This window comes from Microcaecilia unicolor, chromosome 8 (assembly GCF_901765095.1).
Source record: "Microcaecilia unicolor chromosome 8, aMicUni1.1, whole genome shotgun sequence".
Lineage (NCBI taxonomy): Eukaryota > Metazoa > Chordata > Amphibia > Gymnophiona > Siphonopidae > Microcaecilia > Microcaecilia unicolor.
Genome location: NC_044038.1, coordinates 78400890 through 78424475, shown reverse-complemented (window position 1 = coordinate 78424475; position 23586 = coordinate 78400890). Strand labels below are relative to the sequence as shown.

General features: G+C 41.8%; 1 protein-coding gene across 1 annotated transcript; it reads left to right on the top strand.

The window, feature by feature from the left end:
- Positions 1-1999: 1999 nt before the first annotated feature.
- On the top strand, positions 2000-21467 carry LOC115476621 (chemokine-like receptor 1). Its single transcript, XM_030213098.1, has 2 exons — positions 2000-2074; positions 19164-21467. Exon 2 carries the CDS (start codon positions 19172-19174, stop codon positions 20411-20413), a length of 1242 nt encoding a protein of 413 aa, XP_030068958.1. The 5' UTR covers positions 2000-2074; positions 19164-19171; the 3' UTR covers positions 20414-21467.
- The last annotated feature ends 2119 nt before the right edge of the window (positions 21468-23586 follow it).

The window sequence follows — 23586 nt, the reverse complement described above, 5'->3', positions numbered from 1 at the left end:
GCCGTCAAAGAAATGAAGCAAATTGGTGAGGCCTATCAACAAATACAGCATTATTTGTGAAGACTGGAGATTAGAGATCTGCAGTAAGAAGCTAAAGAGACTACAGTGTGAGAAAGAGTGAAAGTGAGAAAGAAGCCTATATAGCAGTACTGTATAAGATCTTAATGCAAGATAGGCCTCCATTGTATTCTGCAAAGCAGAGAAGTGGACACTTGATATAGGTTCTCCCATAGACGAGTTTGAGCCATGCCAACTCTAACCCCCAATATTAGAATGCAGGAAAAGCAATAGCAATTCTTGTTACGGTATGTATCTCCCCACAATTAGCATCCATAATGGGAATTCTAGAGAGAGGAAAGCGCTCTAAGTATAGAGAAGACAATGCCACCTTTGCCCATTTATTTTGAAAGTACTTTCATACAGCAATATTGGAACCAAGTAGGTGGATATTAGAAGAGATCTTGGGTGAGGGGTTGGGTAAGTCAGCCCCACTTCTTTTGTTTGATATATATGATTCTCTTGACACTTTGATGCTGGGGGGAAGTGCCTAGCACAGAAGTTTTTTTGGTGGGAAAGAAATGTATCTTGATTTCTTTGAGAAGCTCTGATTCCTCTACATTTGCACAGTGGCGGAATCTGCTATTTGATTTGATGCTTATGGAGAAGTCTTCAGTACTGAAAGTTAGACCAGGGAGATGGAGAGTTTTCCAAAGAAGCTGAACCTCTCGGTGGAAATTATTGTCATCCAGAGCAAGAAAGTTTCTTCCCCCATTCTCTATTTCTGTGGATAACACTGTCATCCTCCCTGTCTCATCAGCTCATAACCTTGGGGTCATCTTCGACTCCTCTGTCTCGCCTTCTCTGCACATATTCAGTAGACTGCTAAAGCCTGTCGTTTCTTTCTCTATAATATCACCAAAATTCGCCCTTTCCTTTCCTTTCTGAGCACACTACCAGAACCCTTATCCATACTCTTATCACCTCTCGCTTAGACTATTGCAACTTGCTTTTCACAGGTCTCCCACTTAGCCATCTCTCTCCTCTTCAATCTGTTCAAAATTCTGCCGCACGACTTATATTTCGCTAGTGTCGCTATGCTCATATTAGCCCTCTCCTCAAGTCATTTCACTAGCTCCCTATCCATTTCCACATACAGTTCAAATTCCTCTTATTGACTTATAAGTGCATTCACTCTGCAGCTCTTCAGTACCTCTCCACTCTCATCTCTCCCTACACTTCTCCCCGGGAACTCCATTCACTGAGTAAATCTCTCTTATCTGGACCCTTCTCCTCCACTGCTAACCCCAGACTCCATTCCTTTTATCTTGCTGCACCATATGCCTGGAATAGACTTCCTGAGCCAGTACGTCAAGCTCCATCTCTGGCCGTCTTCAAATCTAGGCTAAAAGCCCACCTTTTTAATGCTGCTTTTAACTCCTAACCCTTACTCACTTGTTCAGTACCCTTATTTTATCATCCCCACCTTAGTAATTCCCTTATCTATTATTTGTCCTGTTTGTCTGTCCTAATTAGATTGTAAGCTCTGTTGAGCAGGGACTGTCTCTTCATGTTCAAGTGTACAGCGCTGCGTAGATCTAGTAGCGCTATAGAAATGATAAGTAGCAGTAGTAGTAAATTATTAGTAACAAGTAGTCACTGCTGAGGGAGGGGGAAGAGAAAAGTGGGGCAGGAAATGTGAGATAGCTTAAAGGGGCAGTGTAAGGACACACACTACCCCCACCCCCAGGCGTGATTTTGGTTGGGGAGAGAGTAGGGGAAGAAAAAGAAATATTGCTTTATCTTAGCTGAGGAGTTTGGAAAATAAAAATGAGATTTGTTTGTTTATTGTTGATTACTGTAACTCTGTTCCTATCAGATTTTATAAATAAAAATTACCAAAGAAATCTTATTGCAGATAAGTTATCAGAAATAGGATTGCCCCTTTAAGAAATAAGGAAGTGGCTGGAAGTGTTATTATGCTCACTTACTTGCTTTCTCTCTCTGTTGCATAAGGGAAGATAAAAGATACTATCTTGGGAAATACAAAATCATAAAAAGCCAGACAAGGAGAACGGTAAGAGATCCTGTAAATGTATTCCTTCTTCCACCTGCTGATAATGTATTCTTCTTTATAACAAATATATTCTGTTGTAGTGAGGGGAATTTGATGTAGGGTTTTGATGCTGTCTTTCATAATGGACAGGTGAAGACTTTTGTTTACTGGGGATCAAGAGTGCACTAGCTATAGATCCACTATGTTATTTATTTAGATTTAGCTCAACCTGGTCCAGGAGGCACCCCAGCCAGTCAGGTTTTCAGGATATCCATAAGAGATATTTACATGCACTGCCTCCTCTGCATGCAAATCTCTCTCACGAATATTCATTGTGGATATCCTGAAAAATGATTAGCTGAGTTGCCTCCAGGACCAGGTTTGGGAACCAATGAGTTATTTTCAAGTATTTCCCTGTCCCCAGAGGGCTTTACAATTTTGAGGCAATGGAGGGTGTTTTGACTTGTCTAAAGCACAAATAGCAGGATTTGAACCCTGGCTTCACAGTTTACACCCTGCTCTCCACTACTTGGAAAACCCTGTTCCTGTGTTCATATTTCTTAACAACAGATGGAAGAAATCCAGCTGTGGCTGCTCTGAGAATGCCTCTTTGCGGATGAGCATTGCATATAGGTATATTCTGAAGTGTAAAATCCAACTAGTCACTTGCATGGTGTCACATGACCCATTTGGACCAGTTCAGTACTGTGATGTATAGAAGTCATTTCTGATGCTTTTTTTCAAGTCTATTGCTTGTATCAATGAGTAGAATCAACAGGAGATTCATTTCCTTTTTTTCCCAAACACTTTATTGAAATTTTTGAAAAAGAACAATTTACAGTGAAATGAAAAGAAAAGGAAAGAAAAGGAGAGAAAAACAAAAAAAGAGAGGGGAGAGGGGAAATTAATAGTATACAATATCTAACATCAAACACAGTTAACGTGGTGTCATTCTATGAGTAGTGATTTGGTTGAAAACAGAAGAAACAGCAATACAATGAGTAAACTGTAGCCATTTGAAGTGTGCCAAGGAAGGTAAGGAGAATCTTTCTTTTAATTCAGCAAAGGATCAAAAGGATTTGTCATCATGAAGTATATCTGAGAGAGTCCGAATTCCTTTGTTGATCCATTCTTTCCAGAAAAAGGGAAGTTTATTCAGATATGTGGATTATACCATAGTGACATATATAGAGATGCTGAAATAGGTACAGTAAACAGTTTATCTAAAGAAAGAAGAGAGTTAACAGTGGCTAAAAGAACGGGATTTGTAATTTGAGCAGGGAAAGAGGTAGAAGACAATAACATTGGAAGGGAAAATGGATGCACCCTAGATTCTTTGAATGTTAACCAGAGCGGTTTATAGTCTGATTTTTGTAGGAACCAATTGCAACCCTGTTGAGAGATAAATGATTTATGATAATTATAAGTAGAGGAGTGTGGTAGCCGTGTTAGTCCACTTTTAAGGTTATCAATAGAAATCAAACAAAATAAAACATGGAAAAGAAAATAAGATGATACCTTTTTTATTGGACATAACTTAATACATTTCTTGATTAGCTTTCGAAGGTTGCCCTTCTTCCTCAGATCGGAAATAAGCAAATGTGCTTATTTCCGATCTGAGGAAGAAGGGCAACCTTCGAAAGCTAATCAAGAAATGTATTAAGTTATGTCCAATAAAAAAGGTATCATCTTATTTTCTTTTCCATGTTTTATTTTGTTTGATTTATATTGATAATGATAATTATAAAAATCTGGAAAGAGAACACCACCAGTGTCTTTTGTACATTTGCACTTCTTTAAGGCAATTTTAGGGAGTTTGTTCTTCCATAAGAAATTATTTAATAATTTATCCAATTGAGAATAGAAGGACAATGGGAAAGTGATGAGAAGCATACTGAGAATGTAATTAACTGTGGGAGATACCATCATTTTAATGGTTTCTAAATGTCCCCACCATGATAGAGAAAGCAGATTCCAGGAATGTAAAAGTGATTTAAGAAACTTATATATTGCTTCTGCATTGAATTGAATGGTATCACAAATCTACTCCCAAATATCTGAGTTTTGGTTTAGCCCACAATAATCCAAATGAGTTTGCTATGTGAGGGATGGCATATGAATTTAGTGGTAGGAGTTCAGTTTTTTGTTGATTAATTTTGTAACCAGAAAGCATGAGACTGTACTATAATCACTCTAAGGCACTTCACCAACCCGCTCAATTATGAAAGGTCACCTTATACAACTATCCTTATCACTACCTTCCTTCTCCCTCTTCCCGTCCTTGATCATCACACATTACTAACTGTATCTGATATATTGTTACGATAATGTCAACAAATCTATGTAAGCCACATTGAGCCTGCAAATAGGTGGGGGGATGTGGGATACAAATACAATAATAATATAATAATAATAATATGTAATAGTTGTTCTAAAAAAGGTGAGGGATCGAATTGTAAGGGTCCGAAAGATATAATAAGACATCGTCCGCATATGCTGAGTATTTAATTTCAAGACCTTTATAGACAATACCTTTTATTGTAGAACAATCCTTAATTGCTAAAAGGAGAGGTTCAAGTCCGATGTTGAAAAGATAGGGAGAAAGAGGACAACCTTGTCTAGTATCACGTTTAAGAGAAATGGTATTTGATAATGTGTTGTTTGTAATCACCCTAGCAGTACGGTTAGAGTATAGAGTTTTTACTTTATTAAGAAAGTCTGTGGGACAACCAAACCAACTTAGCGTTGTGAACAGATAATCCCATTCTACCCTGTCAAAGGCTTTTTCTGCGTCGAGAGATAAAGCGACTATAGGCTCTTTAAGCGAGTCTGCCAAGTGGGAGATGTGGAGAAACAAGCGAGTATTATCGCTAATAAGTCTAGCTGGCATAAATCCAACTTGATTAGGAGAGATTACCTTAGAGATAATATTTTTAATTCTATTGGCTAAAATTTTAGCTTAGAGTTTATAATCAACATTTAGTAGAGAAATAGGCTGATAAGGGATTAGCGTAGAATCTTTATTGGGCTTTGGAATGACAGTAAATATGACATCAGAAAATAAGCTATGTGATACACTTTCTGGAGTTAGAGAATTATATAGAGAAAGCAGGATTTGAGTTAGGTCAGTTTTGAATAATTTATAAAACTCTATTGGGATCCCAAACTTTTTTTCCAGCCTGTATGCCAGCCTCCAATGTCATACCCAGCTCCATCGCAGCAGCTTCTCCTTCTAACCTACAAATGCACTCGATCTGCAGCCCCTCATTACTTCTCTACCCTCATTTCCCCTTACGTTCCTACCCGAAACCTCCGCTCACAGGACAAATCCCTCCTCTCGGTACCCTTCTCCACCACCGCCAACTCCAGGCTCTGCCCTTTCTGCCTCGCCTCTCCCTATGCGTGGAATAAACTCCCTGTGCCCATACGCCAAGCCCCCTCCCTACCCATCTTCAAATCCCTACTCAAAACCCACCTCTTCAATGTCGCATTTGGCACCTAACCATTATACCTCTATTCAAGAAATCTAGACTGCCGCAACTTGACATTTCGTCCTTTAGATTGTAAGCTCCTTTGAGCAGGGACTATGCTTATTTGTAAAACTGTACAGCACTGCGTAACCCTAGTAGCGCTTTAGAAATGTTAAGTAGTAGTAGTAGCAGTATGCAGGTCCCTGGAGCAGTTGTTAGTGGGTGCAGTGGACTTCAGGCAGGTGGACCCAGGCCCATCCCCCCCTACCTGTTACACTTGTGGTGGTAAATGGGAGCCCTCCAACCCCCCCAAAACCTACTGTACCCACATCTAGGTGCCCCCCTTCACCCATAAGTGCTATGGTAATGGTGTAGAGTTGTGGGGAGTGGGTTTTGGGGGGATTTGGGGGAGATTTGGGGGGGGCTCAGCACCCAAGGTAAGGGAGCTATGGACTTGGGAGGTTTTTTATTTTTATTTTTTTACTTTTTCAAGTGCCCCCTGGGGTGCCCGGTTGGTGTCCTGGCATGTGAGGGGGACCAGTGCACTACAAATCCTGGCCCCTCCCATGACCAAATGCCTTGGAGTTGTTCATTCTTGAGCTGGGCGCCTTCGGTTTCCATTATTGCTGAAAACCAATACCGCCCAGCTCAAATCCGCCCAAATCCAATGCATTTGCCTGGCACCAACCATATTATCGAAACAAAAGAAGGACGTCCATCTTTTTCGAAAATACGGTCTGTCCCGGCCCTTCGCGGACCCGTCCTCGGATGGGTGTTCGCGTTTGATTATGCCCCTCATTATGTGCCCAGCAGCAATTTGGAAAGAAAAATCTGGTTTAAGATTATTTATATCGATTATCTAGCAAAAAAATACAGGGAGGGAGATCCCTAAGTGTCCATATTCATCAGTGGCTCTACAGCGCCCCCACAGGGGATTCATTTCAAGAATTTGAGAAATACCTTAAGGAAAAAATCTGTAAGGTGGGAATGGGAAATGGGACTTGATATACCACCTTTCTGAGGTTTTTGCAACTACATTCAAAGCGGTTTACACATATTCAGATACTTATTTTGTACTAGGGGCAATGGAGGGTTAAGTGACTTGCCCAGAGTCACAAGGAACTGCAGTGGGAATTGAACTCAGTTCCCCAGGATCAAAGTCCACTGCACTAACCACTAGGCTACTCCTCCATTTTATCACCTTATAAATTATGGAGGGCTCAAAACTTGGCGCCAAGTCCTGCGCCTAAGTTTAGGCACCAGACTTATGCCTGCTGAAACCTGGTCTGAATGCTGGCACCTGTCTATAAATGTGTGCACAATGTTTTGGAATTCCCCAACATACCCATGGTCACACCTCTTTTGAGTTACTTACTAGTAAAGTTAGGCACCATGCCTTTTAGAATAATGCACAGCTAGATACGCAAACAAATTTTAATGAGTGCTATTTAACTTCAGTAATTGTAGTGTGTTGACATTTTGAGTAGTATACTATGCCATACTTTGTATTGTTATTTGAATATTTTTACTGCTATGTTTGTTGCTTATGTTTGATTTATTCTTTTCCATACACCGTCTTGAGTGAATCCTTCAAAAAGGCGGTAAATAAATCCTAATAAATAATTTAAAAATAATAATTATTGATGTTGATTGGCTCATTACTCAGTTTATTTATTGGGATTTATTAACCGCCTTTATGAAGAGATTCACCCAAGGCGATGTACAGTAGGTACAATTTAACGTCAAACTTACAATTTAGTTAACCGCATAACAATAGTAAAATGAACAAGTAAAGACATAGACAGAATGAAAGATGAAAACTTGAAAGCAGCAAAATGAGATCTAATAATAGGACTACCATGAAACAGGATCAAAAATATACACATTTAACAGCACTGAAATTCAAATAACAGAGATATAATATGATGCAAGCCTAATAGTGATGGAATATCTAATAAGCACACAATTAGAACATTCAAATAACATTGGTATGATACTAATGCTTTTTTACAATACAGCTTACAATATAGCTGAGCTAATTTATAAGTGCATCTTGGGTGTGGCACGCAAATCTGGCTGCCATATATAGAATCCAGTATCCTGTTTTTCTTTTACACCCAGTTTTTAGTAGCTACATGTTGGTGACCCTGCAGCTTCCTCTTGCTCCTTTGGGTTTCCAGCTCAGTCAAAACCAGGGCTAGGAGCTGGCATCATGATCCTCACTTTGCAATTGGTTTTATTTCATGCCTGTTTCAGTTGTGGCTGAATATGAGCTACATTCGGGTGCAATAGGTTCTTCCCTGTCCCTGTAAGGTTTACAGTCATGAAGGGCAATTCTATAACTGTGTGCCTGCAGTTTTGCACACCTTGTGCACGTAAATTAAAAAATACGCTCCACTTATGCACAAACATGCCTTAAGTGCTATTCTATAAGGTGGCCATAAGTGGCTTCAAGTCAAATTCTATAAATGGCGCCTTAAAAAGCACATAGTTTTTTGAAACGTCCACAACCTGCCCATTCCACACCAATGGCTATGCCCACTTTTCAACTGCGCGCGTCATAATTTATATGCACCGCGTTATAGAATACACCTAGAAAGTTGTGTGCGTAGATTCTAATTAAAGCCAATTAGTGCCTCTAATTGGTTGTTAAGTACCCTTTATCAGCACTGATTGTTTTGGTAATCAATTAAGTTGTGAGCACAGTTTGGCCATGTGGCCAAATTAGTGCGCCCAGCAAAGACGCCATGTATAGAATTTGGGGGTTAGCATATAAATGTAAGGGAGCATACACATGGAGTGTGCATGGGAGTTCCATGCATTGCTTACCCAGTGCTTTTTTTGTAGAAAAAAAGGTGCTGGTACTCATTGTGGGCGAGGTCACCACATATGGCTCCACCCCTATGATAACCACACCCCCTATACCAGCCATGGCGCATATAAACAGACATCATTGAAAATATTATAGTACTATAGGAGAAAAAAATAACGTGATTTTTTTTCATGATAAATAATCTCTGTAAGCTCTTACAGCTCCAGTATACCCAGTGCAAATAAGACAGCCAATGTAAATTCTCAAATTGGACATATTACAAACACTAAAATGAAAATAAAATGATTTTTTTCTACCTTTGTTGTCTGGTGACTGTTTTTTTTTCCATATTGGTCCTAGTCTGTGATTCTGCTTTCCTTTGTTTTCGCTTAACTCTTCTGTGCCATTTGTCATTTTTGTCTCCTTTTTCTTTGCTTTCTTCAATATTTTTCAGGCTCTCTCTCTGTCCAGATTTAATTCATTCTTACTATCCATTCTTTAATTTCCTTCATCTACCTGTGGCTTTTCATCTTTTCCTCACCCTTGTTCTCCCCATGCCCCTTTCTCTTATTCTCCAGTCTTTCTCTATTCCCCTTTTCCATCCAGCAGCTCTGCTTTCTCTCCCCATCCTTCCAGTGTCTCCCCTATTTCTTTCTGCCTTCTTCCATCCAGCATCTTCCCTCTTTCTCTCCCCATCCTTCCGTTTTCCCTCTCTCTCTCCCCATCCTTCCATCTGTTTTTCCCACGCTCTCTCCCCGTCCTTCCATCTGTTTTTCCCCCTCTCTCTCCCCATCCTTCCATCTGTTTTCCCTCTCTCCCCAATCCTTCCATCTGTGTTTTCCCTCTCTCTCCCCATCCTTCCATCTGTTTTTCCCCTCTCTCCCCATCCTTCCATCTGTTTTCCCCTCTCCCCAATCTTTCCATTTGTTTTTCCCCTCTCTCCCCAATCCTTCCATCTGTTTTTCCCTCTCTCTCCCCATCCTTCCCTCTGTTGGTTTCCCTCTTTCCCTCTCTCCCCAATCCTTGCCTCTGTTGGTTTCCCTCTTTCTCTCTCTCCCCAATCCTTCCCTCTGTTGGTTTCCCTCTTTCTCTCTCTCCCCAATCCTTCCCTCTGTTGGTTTCCCTCTTTCCCCAATCCTTCCCTCTGTTGGTTTCCCTCTTTCCCTCTCTCCCCAATCCTTCCCTCTGTTGGTTTCCCTCTTTCTCTCTCTCCCCAATCCTTCCCTCTGTTGGTTTCCTTCTTTCTCTCTCTCCCCAATCCTTCCCTCTGTTGGTTTCCCTCTTTCTCTCTCTCCCCAATCCTTCCCTCTGTTGGTTTCCCTCTTCTCTCTCTCCCCAATCCTTCCCTCTGTTGGTTTCCCTCTTTCCCTCTCTCCCCAATCCTTCCCTCTGTTGGTTTCCCTCTTCCCCAATCCTTCCCTCTGTTGGTTTCTCTCTCTCCCCAATCCTTCCCTCTGTTGGTTTCCCTCTTTCCCTCTCTCCCCAATCCTTCCCTCTGTTGGTTTCCCTCTTTCTCTCTCTCCCCAATCCTTCCCTCTGTTGGTTTCCCTCTTTCTCTCTCTCCCCAATCCTTCCCTCTGTTGGTTTCCCTCTTTCTCTCCCCAATCCTTCCCCCCCCCCCCCCGCGACACTCCGGGCGAGTCCTGCACTTAGTTTTTTTTTTTTAAGACTCAGAACGTGCGAACGATGCAGCCGGCAGCGATTGAAAGAGGCTGTCTGGGCTGGCGTCTTCGTCGGAGCTTCCCTCACCCTCTGCGAGTCCCACCTTCATTGTTACAACTTCCTGTTCGCGGGACTCGCAGAGGGTGAGGGAAGCTCCGACGCAGACGCCAGCCCAGACAGCCTCTTTCAATCGCTGCCGGCTGCATCGTTCGCGCGTTCTGAGTCTTTAAAAAAAAAAAACTAAGTTCAGGACTCGCCCGGAGTGTCGCGGGGGGCGGGGCGGGCAAAAAAAGGTGCCGGTACGCCGTACCGTTGCGTACCGGCACAAAAAAAGCACTGTGCTTACCGCACTTTGGCTCACCCATTTACAAGTGGGCGCAGCTACATGTAGGCTTGATGATGGGTTTATGTTAGAATCTTGGCGCCCAGATGACATTATAGAATAGGCACTCACCACACTGCATTGGAGCATCCAGTTATAAAGTTTGTACTTGAGGCAATAGAGGGTTAAGTGACTTGCCCAAGATCACAAGGAGCAGCAATAGGATTTGAACTCTGGCTTCCCTGGTTGTCATCCCAGTGCTCCACTAGGGGACACAATGCAATACAATACTTGTATTCCACTGCAAATCAAAAGGCTCTGTATGTAATTAGTACCCATTTATTTATTTATTGCATTTGTATCCCACATTTTCCCACCTATTTGCAGTCTCAATGTGGCTTACATAGTATTGTTAACATGGTTATTCCAGTATGTTAGGTACAATTAGTATTGTGTAGGGATTAGTTAAGTGAAGACAGGCGAAGGAAGGGATTTAATAGGGTATTTATAGCAGGTGTGCTTTCATTGCTGAATGGGTTGGTGTAGAGGATTAGTGTGGCTGTAGGTTCTCATTGTAGGCTTTGTTGAAGAAATATGTTTTCAGTGTTTTGCGAAAGATAGTTATTTCGTCAATTGTTTTCAGGTTTGAGGGTAATGCATTCCATACCTGTGTGATCATGTAAGATATATATATATATATATATATATATATATATATATATATATATATATATATATATATATATATATAGTTGCATGAATTATAATAATTCTTAATATTAACTGGATGAGTAATTAAGTATAGGGGACCGGTACTAATTACATATATATATATATATATGTTTTCTTTTCTTTACCTCTAATATTTAATCAGTATGCTTACTCCTTTAGATGTACATTACCTGTAATGAAACAGAATCAGGGATCCTAGAGCTGTTGTAAACAATGTCTATAATTCTTTTATAAGTCAGTGTACATAATCTAACTTGTTAATTTGTTATTAAGTCATTGGTCCTTTCTTATTGTTATTTCAAAAAACAATAAAAATGATTGAACAAAAAAAAATAGGCTCTGTATGGATAACAACTTCTGTTGAGTCATAGCATCAACAGTCCTCAGCTGGCGATCAAGCGCCAGAGATCCTTCTAGAATACTGTAATCACAGGCACTAAATCCAGCCACTAGATGTCACCATTGTGCAGTGACCATGACTCTTCCCCCTCAGGGACTATGAATACTCTGTCTGTAGTATCCCAAGCCTCAACTGACCAGCCTGCAGAGAACCTGAGTTAAGAAATGAACCCAGGACTCTCCACATGAGTCCAAGCTGGCACATTTCTAGCAGCTTTTATTCTAATAAGAGAAGGTCTGCTTTACTTGTCAAAAGCAATGTTGTGGAGGTGTGATAGAATGTAGTCCGTTCACTGCACCAGTGGTCACATTTTTAATGAAATGCTTTTTCTCCAGCAAGATAGCAAAAAGAATCTTCTAGGATTTCCCCTATCAGGCTGGACATTTTTGGCTTTCTTTACTTCCCGATCTATGAGCCTCTCCCTCTTATTCTTTTTATAAAAATTTGAAAACATATTTATTTAAAAAATTTTGTGTTTAAGTGCTTGTCAAAACTGCTTTTCTTTTTTATTCCCGTTTATTTGTTATTCTCTTTGAACCATTGTTTTCTGGGAGTTAGTGGAATACAAGAACCATATTACATTACATTTAAATTAGAATAATTTCTAAAAATCCAAGAGGCAAATATTCAGTGTAGCACTATGGAGGTAATTTTAGAAACTATTTCCACTGGTAAAAGGTTGATTTATGCATACGGCTGGTTATTATCAAACTAGGTTATTCCAAAATGGTGCATGGTGCAAACTGGCACATGCATGTAGAATAGGCACACTCAGTGGCACAGTTTGGGCAGATAAGTACATAAGTACATAAGTAGTGCCATACTGGGAAAGACCAAGGTCCATCTAGCCCAGCATCCTGTCACCGACAGTGGCCAATCCAGGTCAAGGGCACCTGGCACGCTCCCCAAACGTAAAAACATTCCAGACAAGTTATACCTAAAAATGAGGAATTTTTCCAGTCCATTTAATAGCGGTCTATGGACTTGTCCTTTAGGAATCTATCTAACCCCTTTTTAAACTCCGTCAAGCTAACCGCCCGTACCACGTTCTCCGGCAATGAATTCCAGAGTCTAATTACACGTTGGGTGAAGAAAAATTTTCTCCGATTCGTTTTAAATTTACCACACTGTAGCTTCAACTCATGCCCTCTAGTCCTAGTATTTTTGGATAGCGTGAACAGTCGCTTCACATCCACCCGATCCATTCCACTCATTATTTATACACTTCTATCATATCTCCCCTCAGCCGTCTCTTCTCCAAGCTGAAAAGCCCTAGCCTTCTCAGCCTCTCTTCATAGGAAAGTCGTCCCATCCCCACTATCATTTTCGTCGCCCTTCGCTGTACCTTTTCCAATTCTACTATATCTTTTTTGAGATACGGAGACCAGTACTGAACACAATACTCCAGGTGCGGTCGCACCATGGAGCGATACAACGGCATTATAACATCCGCACACCTGGACTCCATACCCTTCCTAATAACACCCAACATTCTATTCGCTTTCCTAGCCGCAGCAGCACACTGAGCAGAAGGTTTCAGCGTATCATCGACGACGACACCCAGATCCCTTTCTTGATCCGTAACTCCTAACGCGGAACCTTGCAAGACGTAGCTATAATTCGGGTTCCTCTTACCCACATGCATCACTTGCACTTGTCAACATTGAACTTCATCTGCCACTTGCACGCCCATTCTCCCAGTCTCGCAAGGTCCTCCTGTAATCGTTCACATTCCTCCTGCGACTTGACGACCCTGAATAATTTTGTGTCATCGGCGAATTTAATTACCTCACTAGTTATTCCCATCTCTAGGTCATTTATAAATACATTAAAAAGCAACGGACCCAGCACAGACCCCTGCGGGACCCCACTAACTACCCTCCTCCACTGAGAATACTGGCCACGCAATCCTACTCTCTGCTTCCTATCTTTCAACCAGTTCTTAATCCATAATAATACCCTACCTCCGATTCCATGACTCTGCAATTTCTTCAGGAGTCTTTCGTGCGGCACTTGTCAAACGCCTTCTGAAAATCCAGATATACAATATCAACCGGCTCCCCATTGTCCACATGTTTGCTTACCCCCTCAAAAAAATGCATTAGATTGGTGAGGCAAGACTTCCCTTCACTAAATCCGTGCTGACTTTGTCTCATCAGTCCATGTTTTGTATATGCTCTGCAATTTTATTCTTAATAATAGCCTCCACCATCTTGCCCGGCACCGACGTCAGACTCACCGGTCTATAATTTCCCGGATCTCAGATGTGAGCAGAGTTATAATTCAGTCATACAATATGTTCTTACATTTACACATGCCCCTGGATTTTCTAAACTTGCATGCCCAACTTTACGCTTAGCATGGAAAGTTCCACTTACATGTTTCAGAATAAGGCCATTTGTGTGCATAAATGAATTTAATAATGAGCTGATAATTTGTGTTAATGAGTAATAATATACTATAATTGGCCTTAATTGGTGATAATTGGCACCAGTTAATAGCTATGCATGCAACTGCCCTTAGTCAGTGTTTTATAATATGTGTGTGTATAACCCGAGTCTCACCCAGTTAACTCCGGACCCAGGCCACAGAGGAACACTTTCACATGGCTTCAGCTCCGCAGCTTCTGCTCACTTTCAGGCCTTGATAACTTGACTTTTAATTGTAACTCCAGCAACTTGCAAACTCTTGATTCAATTGATCTTCAACTCAATCAATGGAATAGATGCTCCCATAACTCAAGGTCAGACCTCAGTCACCATGGGGAACATCTTTCCCCTGCACCTTTCAGGAGTATTCACAAGAAGCAGTTCCTTCTCAGGGCCATACATATAGGCACAACCTCTATACTCATCCTATGGCCAGATGTAACCCCAGGGCTAGTTTTCCTCCTGATACACTCTGTTACCACCAGGTCTGAACCTGTATAGGCTGTCTTTTCTTCATGGGTAACCTCTTACAGGTAAACCCCAGCCATGGGCAGACCATGTCGTACCCTGAGCCCTGCTTACAGGCCAGATTCCCCAAATCCGCCTGAAGTTCTGGCTCCTTCACCAGCTGATATGAATTTGACAGAAACTGTCCCTTAGATTAGCTGAACTGGAATTGGCACTTCAGGACCCCCCTTATACTTCTGCGGGTCACTAGAGGCTAGTAGGCAACTCAAAACCTAGGTAACCAAGGACACTTTCCCGCTCTAATTCTGTTCTTTTATTTCCTTCCAAACTCCTCCCAAGCTGTAACTCTACAAATCAGGGATATTATTCTTCTGCATTTTATTCCATACATCCTCCTATGGGCTGGGGCTGTCTCCCACCCAGGGACCTCCCAGTCACTCCCCCCAGTGACTTTCTACCAAGGCTTACCCCTTTCAATAATTGCCATCTTAACCAGGGGTTACATGTGCAAATTTATTTGTGCACACCTACTAAGGGGTGTGGCCATGGGAGAGGCATGAGCAGGACAGGAGTGCGCCTAGCAGTTACGCATGCATGATATAGAATACTAGAATTTATGTGCTTAACTGCCTACAGTAGTCACAAGCACTGACATCCACAATTCCAGGAATAACATGTATAGAATGTTTGTACGTTTGGGAAGCTTGCCAGGTGCCCTTGGCCTGGATTGGCCGCTGTCATGGACAGGATGTTGGGCTCGATGGACCCTTGGTCTTTTCCCAGTGTGGCATTACTTATGTACTTTGACATGGTATAAGTGCTCAACCCTACAGTTAGACGTCTATAAATGGACTTATGTTAGTATTCTATAACAGCAATTGCACACAGATGCCATTATAGAATCCAAACTTAGCGTGCTGTATCCCAGTATCTAACTTTAGGTGCCGTTTCTTGACTCTACCCAATAATGCTCATGATTTCAATCTGGGAACAGGGTTTGTGCTAGTATCTAATAAGGACATATGGAGCAGCATTTTAGAAAGAATGTCCAGCTCAGAATTATTTTTGAATGTCACTAAGTACGAGGCTATTCATTTTCCAAACTTATATTGTCAAATCCCTTCATGTCCATCTATTCAGGGTCATATGCTACCTTTCTCAGAGCAAATCAGGATCGTAGAGGTAATATTTAACCAAAAACTAACATTCAACCTGCAAACAAAGTTTTACTTTTTTCTTTTTATGCTTTACAGTGTATTATATTGGTTAAGAATTATTTATATTCAACTTGTGTGCTTTTTCTTATTCTTTCTTTAGTTATTACACACATTGATTGCTGTAATTCATTATATTCTGGGTTTCCACTTTCTACACTCAAATGTCTTCAATTGGTACAATCTACCACGATTAAATTATTATATGGAGCGCATAAATTTGATCATGTGACACCGTTGCTCAAAAGAGATCATTGGCTTCCTTTATCTGCACGTATATAAACTTCATATTTTGGTACACAAGAGACTTGCTGCATCTGCATCTGCTTATTCATCCACTCTTCTTACACCATCCACACTTTCTCAAAACTTTTTACTTCATTTACCTTTACCACACCTTCAGTTATGCAGCCCCAAAACTTTGGAATAATCTCCCATTGGCAACTGGATCTGAATCTTCGCATACACGGTTTAAAACTCTTCTCAAAACCTGTCTATTTTCATCTTCATTTTCTGACTAGGTTTTTTTTTCTTCTTTTTTTGTTTTCTTCTGTTGTTATTTTAATAACTGTAAACCATGTTGATGTATTATTATGAGTGGCAGTATATCAAACACTAATAAATAAGTAAATGCGGATGTCCAAGTAAGAATGTCACAAATGGACACAGTGGTGTACCTTTCTTGGTTGCCACCCGGGGCAGGTCACCGCTGCCTCAGGTACAAACTTAGTTTATGAACCCTCCAGGGACAGGGAAATACCCAGTGTACCTGAATGTAACTCACCTTGATCTACTACTGGAAAAGTTGTGAGCAAAATTCAAATAAATAAATGTATTACGTTATACAGATATCTTATCTGTGTAAAGCTATACCTGCTATTTGTATGATGGCACTTTTGCAGATAGCAACTGGCTGAATATTATTGTTTGTATTAAGTTTCTACTGCCTTTCCCAACCCACCACAAATCCTGCCCAAAATTAAAACAATTAATTTTGGCCATGTGGAGGGGCATAATCGAACGGGGGTGCCCATCTCTAAGGACGGCCCCGTAAAGGGGCGGGGCAACCCGTATTATCGAAACAAGATGGACATCCATCTTTCATTTCGATAATACGGTCGGGGACGACCAAATCTCAACATTTAGGTTGACCTTAGAGATGGTTGGCCTAAATGTTGAGATCGCCAACCTTAGAGATGGGTGACCTCAGTTTTCGACGATAATGGAAACCGAGGACGCCCATCTCAAAAACGACCAAATCCAAGCCATTTGGTCGTGGGAGGAGCGAGCAGTCGTAGTGCACTTGTCCTCCCTCACATGCCAGGACACCAACCGGGCACCCTAGGGGGCACTGCAGTGGGCTTCAAAAATTGCTCCCGGGTGCATAGCTCCCTTACCTTGGGTGCTGAGCCCCCCAACCCCCCCAAACCCACTCCCCACAACTGTACACCACTACCATAGCCCTAAGGGGTGAAGGGGGCACCTACATGTGGATACAGTGGGTTTCAGGTGGGTTTTGAAGGGCTCACATTTACCAACACAAGTGTAACAGGTGGGGGGGGGGGGGGGGATGGGCCTGGGTCTGCCAGCCTGAAGTACACTGCACCCACTACAACTGCTCCAGGGACCAGTATACTGCTGAGATGGACCTGAGTATGGCATTTGAGGCTGGCATAGAGGCTGGAAAAAAAGTATTTTTAAAGTTTTTTTTAATGGTAGGAGGGGGTTAGTGACCACTGGGGGAGTAAGAGGAGGTCATCCCCGATTCCCTCCGGTGGTCATCCGGTCAGTTTGGACACCTTTTTGAGGCTTGGACGTGAAAAAAATAAACGACCAAGTAAAGTCGGCCAAGTGTTCGTCAGGGACACCCTTCTTTTTTCCATTATCGGCCGAGGACAACCATCTCCTAAGTACGCCCCAGTCCCGCCTTCACAACACTGCCGACACCCCCCCCCCCCCCCCCCCCCCGTGAACTTTGGTCATCCCCGCGACGGAAAACAGTTGAACACGGAAAAAAATCGGCTTTCGATTATGCCGATTTGGGCGCCCTTGCGAGAAGGACGCCCATCTCCCGATTTGTGTCGAAAGATGGGCGTCCTTCTCTTTCGAAAATAAGTGTGATAGTGATTATATGGATATATGTTAGCCATTCCATCGGGAGGGGATACATTTTTTTAAAGAAATTATACAGTTGGCACCCTCTGCCATCCACATAATTCCTTTTATTTTCGGGCCGCAAGTATTTATCAGAATTATTAGTTGTAGAATACAACCATTGTAAATAATTCTGTATCTGAGAAGTTGTTAGACTTTGGGAAAGTATTAAAGGGTAGGGATAGGCAGTCAGAAAATTTGTGTTCTCATCGTTTCCCATTTCGTGTACAGAAAGTTTCATTGTATTTGGGTTTTTCTGGCCATTTTGTCAGTTTCCATAATACTATGCACTGTTTGGAAATAGTGGAACCTTTTACTAAGCTGCGGTAAAAGGGGCTGTACACTAATGGTGGCTACCATTTCTGCCATGCTCCAGGGTCCCTTTTACCGCAGCAGATAAAAAAATCCCCAAAAGAGAAATGACCATGCGCTAAGTTCGCGCTAATCTAACAGTATTCATTTTTCAAAAATTCTGGCAGCGCTGGAAATGCCACATGCTGGGGGCAGAACTACCGCAGGTGGCCGTGTTGGGCTGGAAATAGTTCCAGATTAGTAAAAGGACTCCAGTGTGCACTATGTGGAAAGAGAGCACACTATTTCAGAAAGAGGGTACACTCTTCTTGATAGGATGTGCAACATGCATGTACAAGCTTGTGCGTGTGCACTAGTTTGCACATGTGGAACATGGTGGCTCCACTATCCAGAAAGAGTGTGTGCTGTTTCAGAGTGTGCACTGTTACTGGCAAATGACAAAACACAAAATGTCACTTTTTTCTGCTTGTTTTCATTTGGTAACGACATGCAGTGGCATAGGATACATCATTGAAATCCTACGTCATTGCAGACGACAACCCATCCCTACTAAGGGTTAATATTATAAACTATATGCATGCATTTAATTGTTCATACATAATTTTCCCTGTGTGTGCATTGGGAAATTTTCAAAGCAAAAGCAATATTTCTGCTTTTTAAATTATCACCCAAATATGTGCCTGATATGCACATAGAGTCACAGCCCCTACGTGCATAACTTTACCCGGAGTGAGCAGAGATAATCTGAGGAATAGGGTTGGGGAGGGGTTTGCAATTATATGAGGGTCTTTGAAAATATGCAAATAGGCATGTAAATTAACTCAGAAAATTTGGGTATAATAGCGAGCAGGTCTGAATGTAAGTGTATTAATTTCCTGGAATGATTTTCAAAGAAGAAGTATACTGTAGACCCTATATATGTAGACATTGGGATTCCAGATATTTGACCACGTTATAAGTGAGTTTGCATCATATCAGATCTATATTGTAATATGTAATAACAAAAAAAAGGAGTCCAACTTTTGACCATATTATAAGCAATCCTGCATTATAATGAGCTGTATTAGAATTTTACCCCTTAATATTGCAAAAAACATTCTTAAAGATATGGTTCATTTCCATTTGATTTCTTCAGGAAAGGAGATGGCTAATATGACCATACTGATGGAGAATGCCACCTACTCACCTACCTTTTCAGCCACATTGCTGGAGAATGTCACCTACTCACCTACTATTTCAGCCACATTGCTGGAAAATGCCACCTTCTCGATCATCTCAAAGAGCTCAACTACCCTCCAGAGATTCAGAAGACGTGGCAACAAGTGTGGTGATTTCTCAAGCACTGAAGACTCCATGCGCATATTATCCATTGTGATCTACTGCATTGCTTTTATCTTTGGGGTGATGGGCAATAGCCTGGTTATCTGGGTCACTGGTTTCAAGATGAAGAAGACAGTAAATACCATATGGTTCCTTAATTTGGCCATTGCAGATTTCATCTTCACCTTCTTTCTTCCTCTAGCAATTACACAAGCTATAATGAAACACCATTGGCCCTTTGGGAAATTCATGTGCAAGATCAATGGCATGTTTGGAAGTATTAACTTGTATGCCAGTGTCTTTTTCCTGACAGTAATCAGTATAGACCGTTGTGTCTCAGTGGTCTTTCCTGTGTGGTCCCAGAATCACCGTACACCAAGACTAGCTTCCATTGTGGTACTGACCATATGGTGTTTGGCCATCCTCTTCAGTTTGCCAGCCCCCATTTTCCGTGATACTTACACACCTCAAAAAAATTTCACCAGCTGTTTCAACAACTATGCCTTAGATATTGACAGACGTCATCCACAGGTTGCTGCTCTGAGGGCCACAAGACACAAAGCCATCACCATAATTAGATTTATCTTTAGTTTCTGTGTTCCATTCTTCATCATTGTGACCTGTTATGGCATTATTGCACTGATCTTGCAGAAGAGCCGTCTAGCAGCAAGATCCAGAAAGCCCTTCAGAATCATCACTGCTGTCATTGTGTCTTTTTTTCTCTGCTGGTTCCCCTACCACGTCTTCAACTTCTTGGAGCTGTCATTGCGCAGAGACTCCAGCTGTGAAGTGCAGTGGGTGGTCAAGATAGGCATACCCATAGCCAGCAGCCTGGCTTTCCTGAACAGCTGTGTCAACCCCATCCTCTATGTCTTCATGAGTCATGATGCCCAGACCAGCATCCTGAAATCATTCTTCTCAACCTTTGAGAATGCTTTCAAGGAACTGCCTTCTCAGGTCACTTATACCAGCCAGAACCTATCAAAAACGGTGTCTGAAGCCGAGACACTTCATTTAAGCGTGCATAAACAGATGCCAAGTCAATCAGATGCCAGTTTTGTGTGATGTGACTATGTTTGAAACTTGGTAGCAGCTGGGGAGATCAGGAAAATGATAGGGGAACAGCTACAAACAATGTTTTAAACAAATGCAGTTGTGAAATATCACGCTTTAGAACAAAGGTACTGAATCCTTTAAAACGCTTTTATCCTGAGTCATCTGTATAGACAAAGGGGATTATTTATAACATAGAAAATGACAGCACAATAAAGACCAGGAAGCTGTGTTGTATGATAAATAGGTTTTAATGCAGACTCGACACAGTACTGTGTTTCAGCCACAGGCCTGCCTCAGGAGTCTTTGATGGTGCTGTTGTGGATCGATGATCTTAATACAAATTGGTCTTGAAATAGTCCTTCGTGGAGTAAGTATAAAAGAGTGCAGAACGTCTCCACTAATATCTTCAGCTGTGTCGAGTCTGCATTCAAACTTATTTATCAGACATCACAGCTTCCTGGAGTTATTGGTCCACTTCCCACTTCTTCACTTGTATTCTGACATTCGTGAGATTTTGTGTTCATCCACCCTGGTGGGTCACCTATCCTAGCACATAAAGACCAGCATGGCCCATTCAGTCTGCCCGAAAGGGTTTGTTGTTAATTATAAAATGTGAAAGTTATTTAATGTAAATTTATAAGGGACTTGAGTGTGTAGAACAGCATTGAACATGTTCAAATAGGCTCATATAGAATTGTCCATGGATATATGTCACTGAATATCGGTTCTAAGCAAGTGCCAGCATGGTCCAGGGACAGAGTCTGGCAGATGCAGAAGTTACATGTGCATTGGTGATATTCAGTGCTGATACCTGTATATAACCAATCAGATAGGATACATTTCATGTGGCCCTGTCTTTGCTGGTTAGATATGCAGGTACCCAAACTGAAAATCAGGTGGAACCACATTAGAGCCCAACTGAAACCAGGATCTTCGGTTTCTGCCAAAACCATATCTGTAACTTAAATTAGCTGCTTGGTTTCAGCGAAACCAAAGACGAAAACTAAACTGACCCTGCCTCTCACCTGACCATAAAAGTGCCCCCCTCCCAGACCCACCCACCAGCAGCAGCCTCTCTCCTGAGCCCCCCCCCCCCCAGTGGCAGGTGTATTGTTGATGGGTAGTGGGTGCAGGAATAATCTCCACTCTTTCCTGCACATGGCTGGTTCCTTCTTCAAAATGGCTTCTGGGACTAACAGCGGCAGTCTTGAAAGACTGCCTCAGGAGGTCTCAGCAGCCATATTGAGATTGGAACTGGCATAAGCAATAGCAATCTCCAGTCAATCCTGCTTATGCAGGTACCAATCGCAAAATGGCCATCTGGACCTCCCGGAGCAGCCCCACGAGAGTACTGCAAGAGGTCCCAGCAGCCATAGAACCAGTGGCCCGGGGGAAGGGAGAGCATAGAGTGATTGTGGGGGGAAGGCATTAGAGAGTGATAATGGGGGGGGGGGGGGGGGTAGTGATGGTGGAGAATGATCAGGGGGAGGGTCAGCGGTCAGTGATCACGGAGGGGGAAGATTTTCGGCTAAAACCCAAAGACAGATTTTAGGCTGGTTTCAGTTCTGAATCCAAAATGGAAACAACAGTTCAGTTGTCTCTAACCCACATAACCTTTGTGTTCACCAAAGACCCAGTAATTCAATGTCAGTGTCCACACATGGCCCAGCATTGAATATCCAGGTCTAATTTAGCCAACAGCAGTCAGCACTTAAAAAAAGCTGACCACCACCAGCTGAATATTGACAAGTATATGATATGTATGTAGGCACATCCAGAGGTGAAAAATGGGCAGCGCAAGGGCAGGATTAGCACTTGTGCTCGTATTTTATGGAATATATCAAATAGGAATGAGCTGTCCTATGAAACAACATAGGAAATGTCATTGCATGTCATTAACAAGTGAAAATGAGTAGAAAAACACATTTTATGTTTTTTTGTTTGCCAATAATAATGTACACTATTTCCAAAGAGGGCGAACGCTTAACGACATTGCCCCCAAAATGAAAATGAAGACTAACTAAGACCAACAATGCTGCAAACAACACCGGAAGCAAAATGCAAAAAACAGTTTTGGGCTGCTCATCCAGGGCCGCTGAGAGGGGTGAATGGGCAAAATCCCTCAGGCCCGTTCTCCAAGGAGGTCCCAGTGCTGGCGATTGAAAGAGACTGCCAGCCACGGGTCCTTCTTCCTGCTGCATCTTGTTGGATTATTTGTAGTAAATAATTAGCAGATTTTTATACACACAGCTTCAGCTTTAGAAATGTTAATTTCTTTTCTTCATCTCTCTCATACACCCCAGAATAATTCACTGCTGAGTCACTTTAAAGTTGAAGTAACAAAACATCTGTTTACTCACAGTTTGTAGTTAGATTATATTCAGACAGGCTTATATATACATAATACTATACATTTGGATTATCAGCTCTTTCCATGTGCTTAGATGGTAATGGATGCTCACACCACCATAGATCCTCTCAGCTTAGGAGAGATCATGAGCTCCATGTGCTGTGCCTGACCCCCACAGGAAGTTGCATGGGTGTGACCTCTCTAAGTAATTCACATCAGAGGTCACAGAGTAATCACAGAGACAAAATTGGTGACAGGCAATGCATGTAAAATACAATACATTCCAACAAACCCCTTCTCATGCATAACTGTCATGCAATTATTAATTCACACAAAGTCCAAGCTTTATACGCAGATTCTCAAAACGTTCTCTGGGTAACGGTTTGGTCATGATGTCAGCTGTCATCTTACTGGTGTGACAATAGTCTAGCCTGATGACCCCTTCTTTTGCCAACTCTCGCACGTTGTGGTATTTCGTTGCGATGTGCTTGGTGCGTGACTGAACCTTGTCATTCTGTGACAGTCGGATGCAGCTCTGATTATCTTCCATTAACTGGATTGGTCTCTGTTCAGCTATTCCAAAATCCAGCAAAAGTTTTTCAATCCACATCAGTTCTCTGCATGCTTCTGATACGGCCACATATTCAGCTTCTGTAGAAGACAGACTCACAATACTTTGTTTATGACTGGCCCATGAAATTTGTACATTTCCATACATAAACACATATCCACTTGTGGATTTATAATCAGAATGATCCCCTGCCCAATCTGAATCACAGTAACATATTAGTTTTGGATTACTATTGGCTGAAATCTTTAATTTACAATCAAT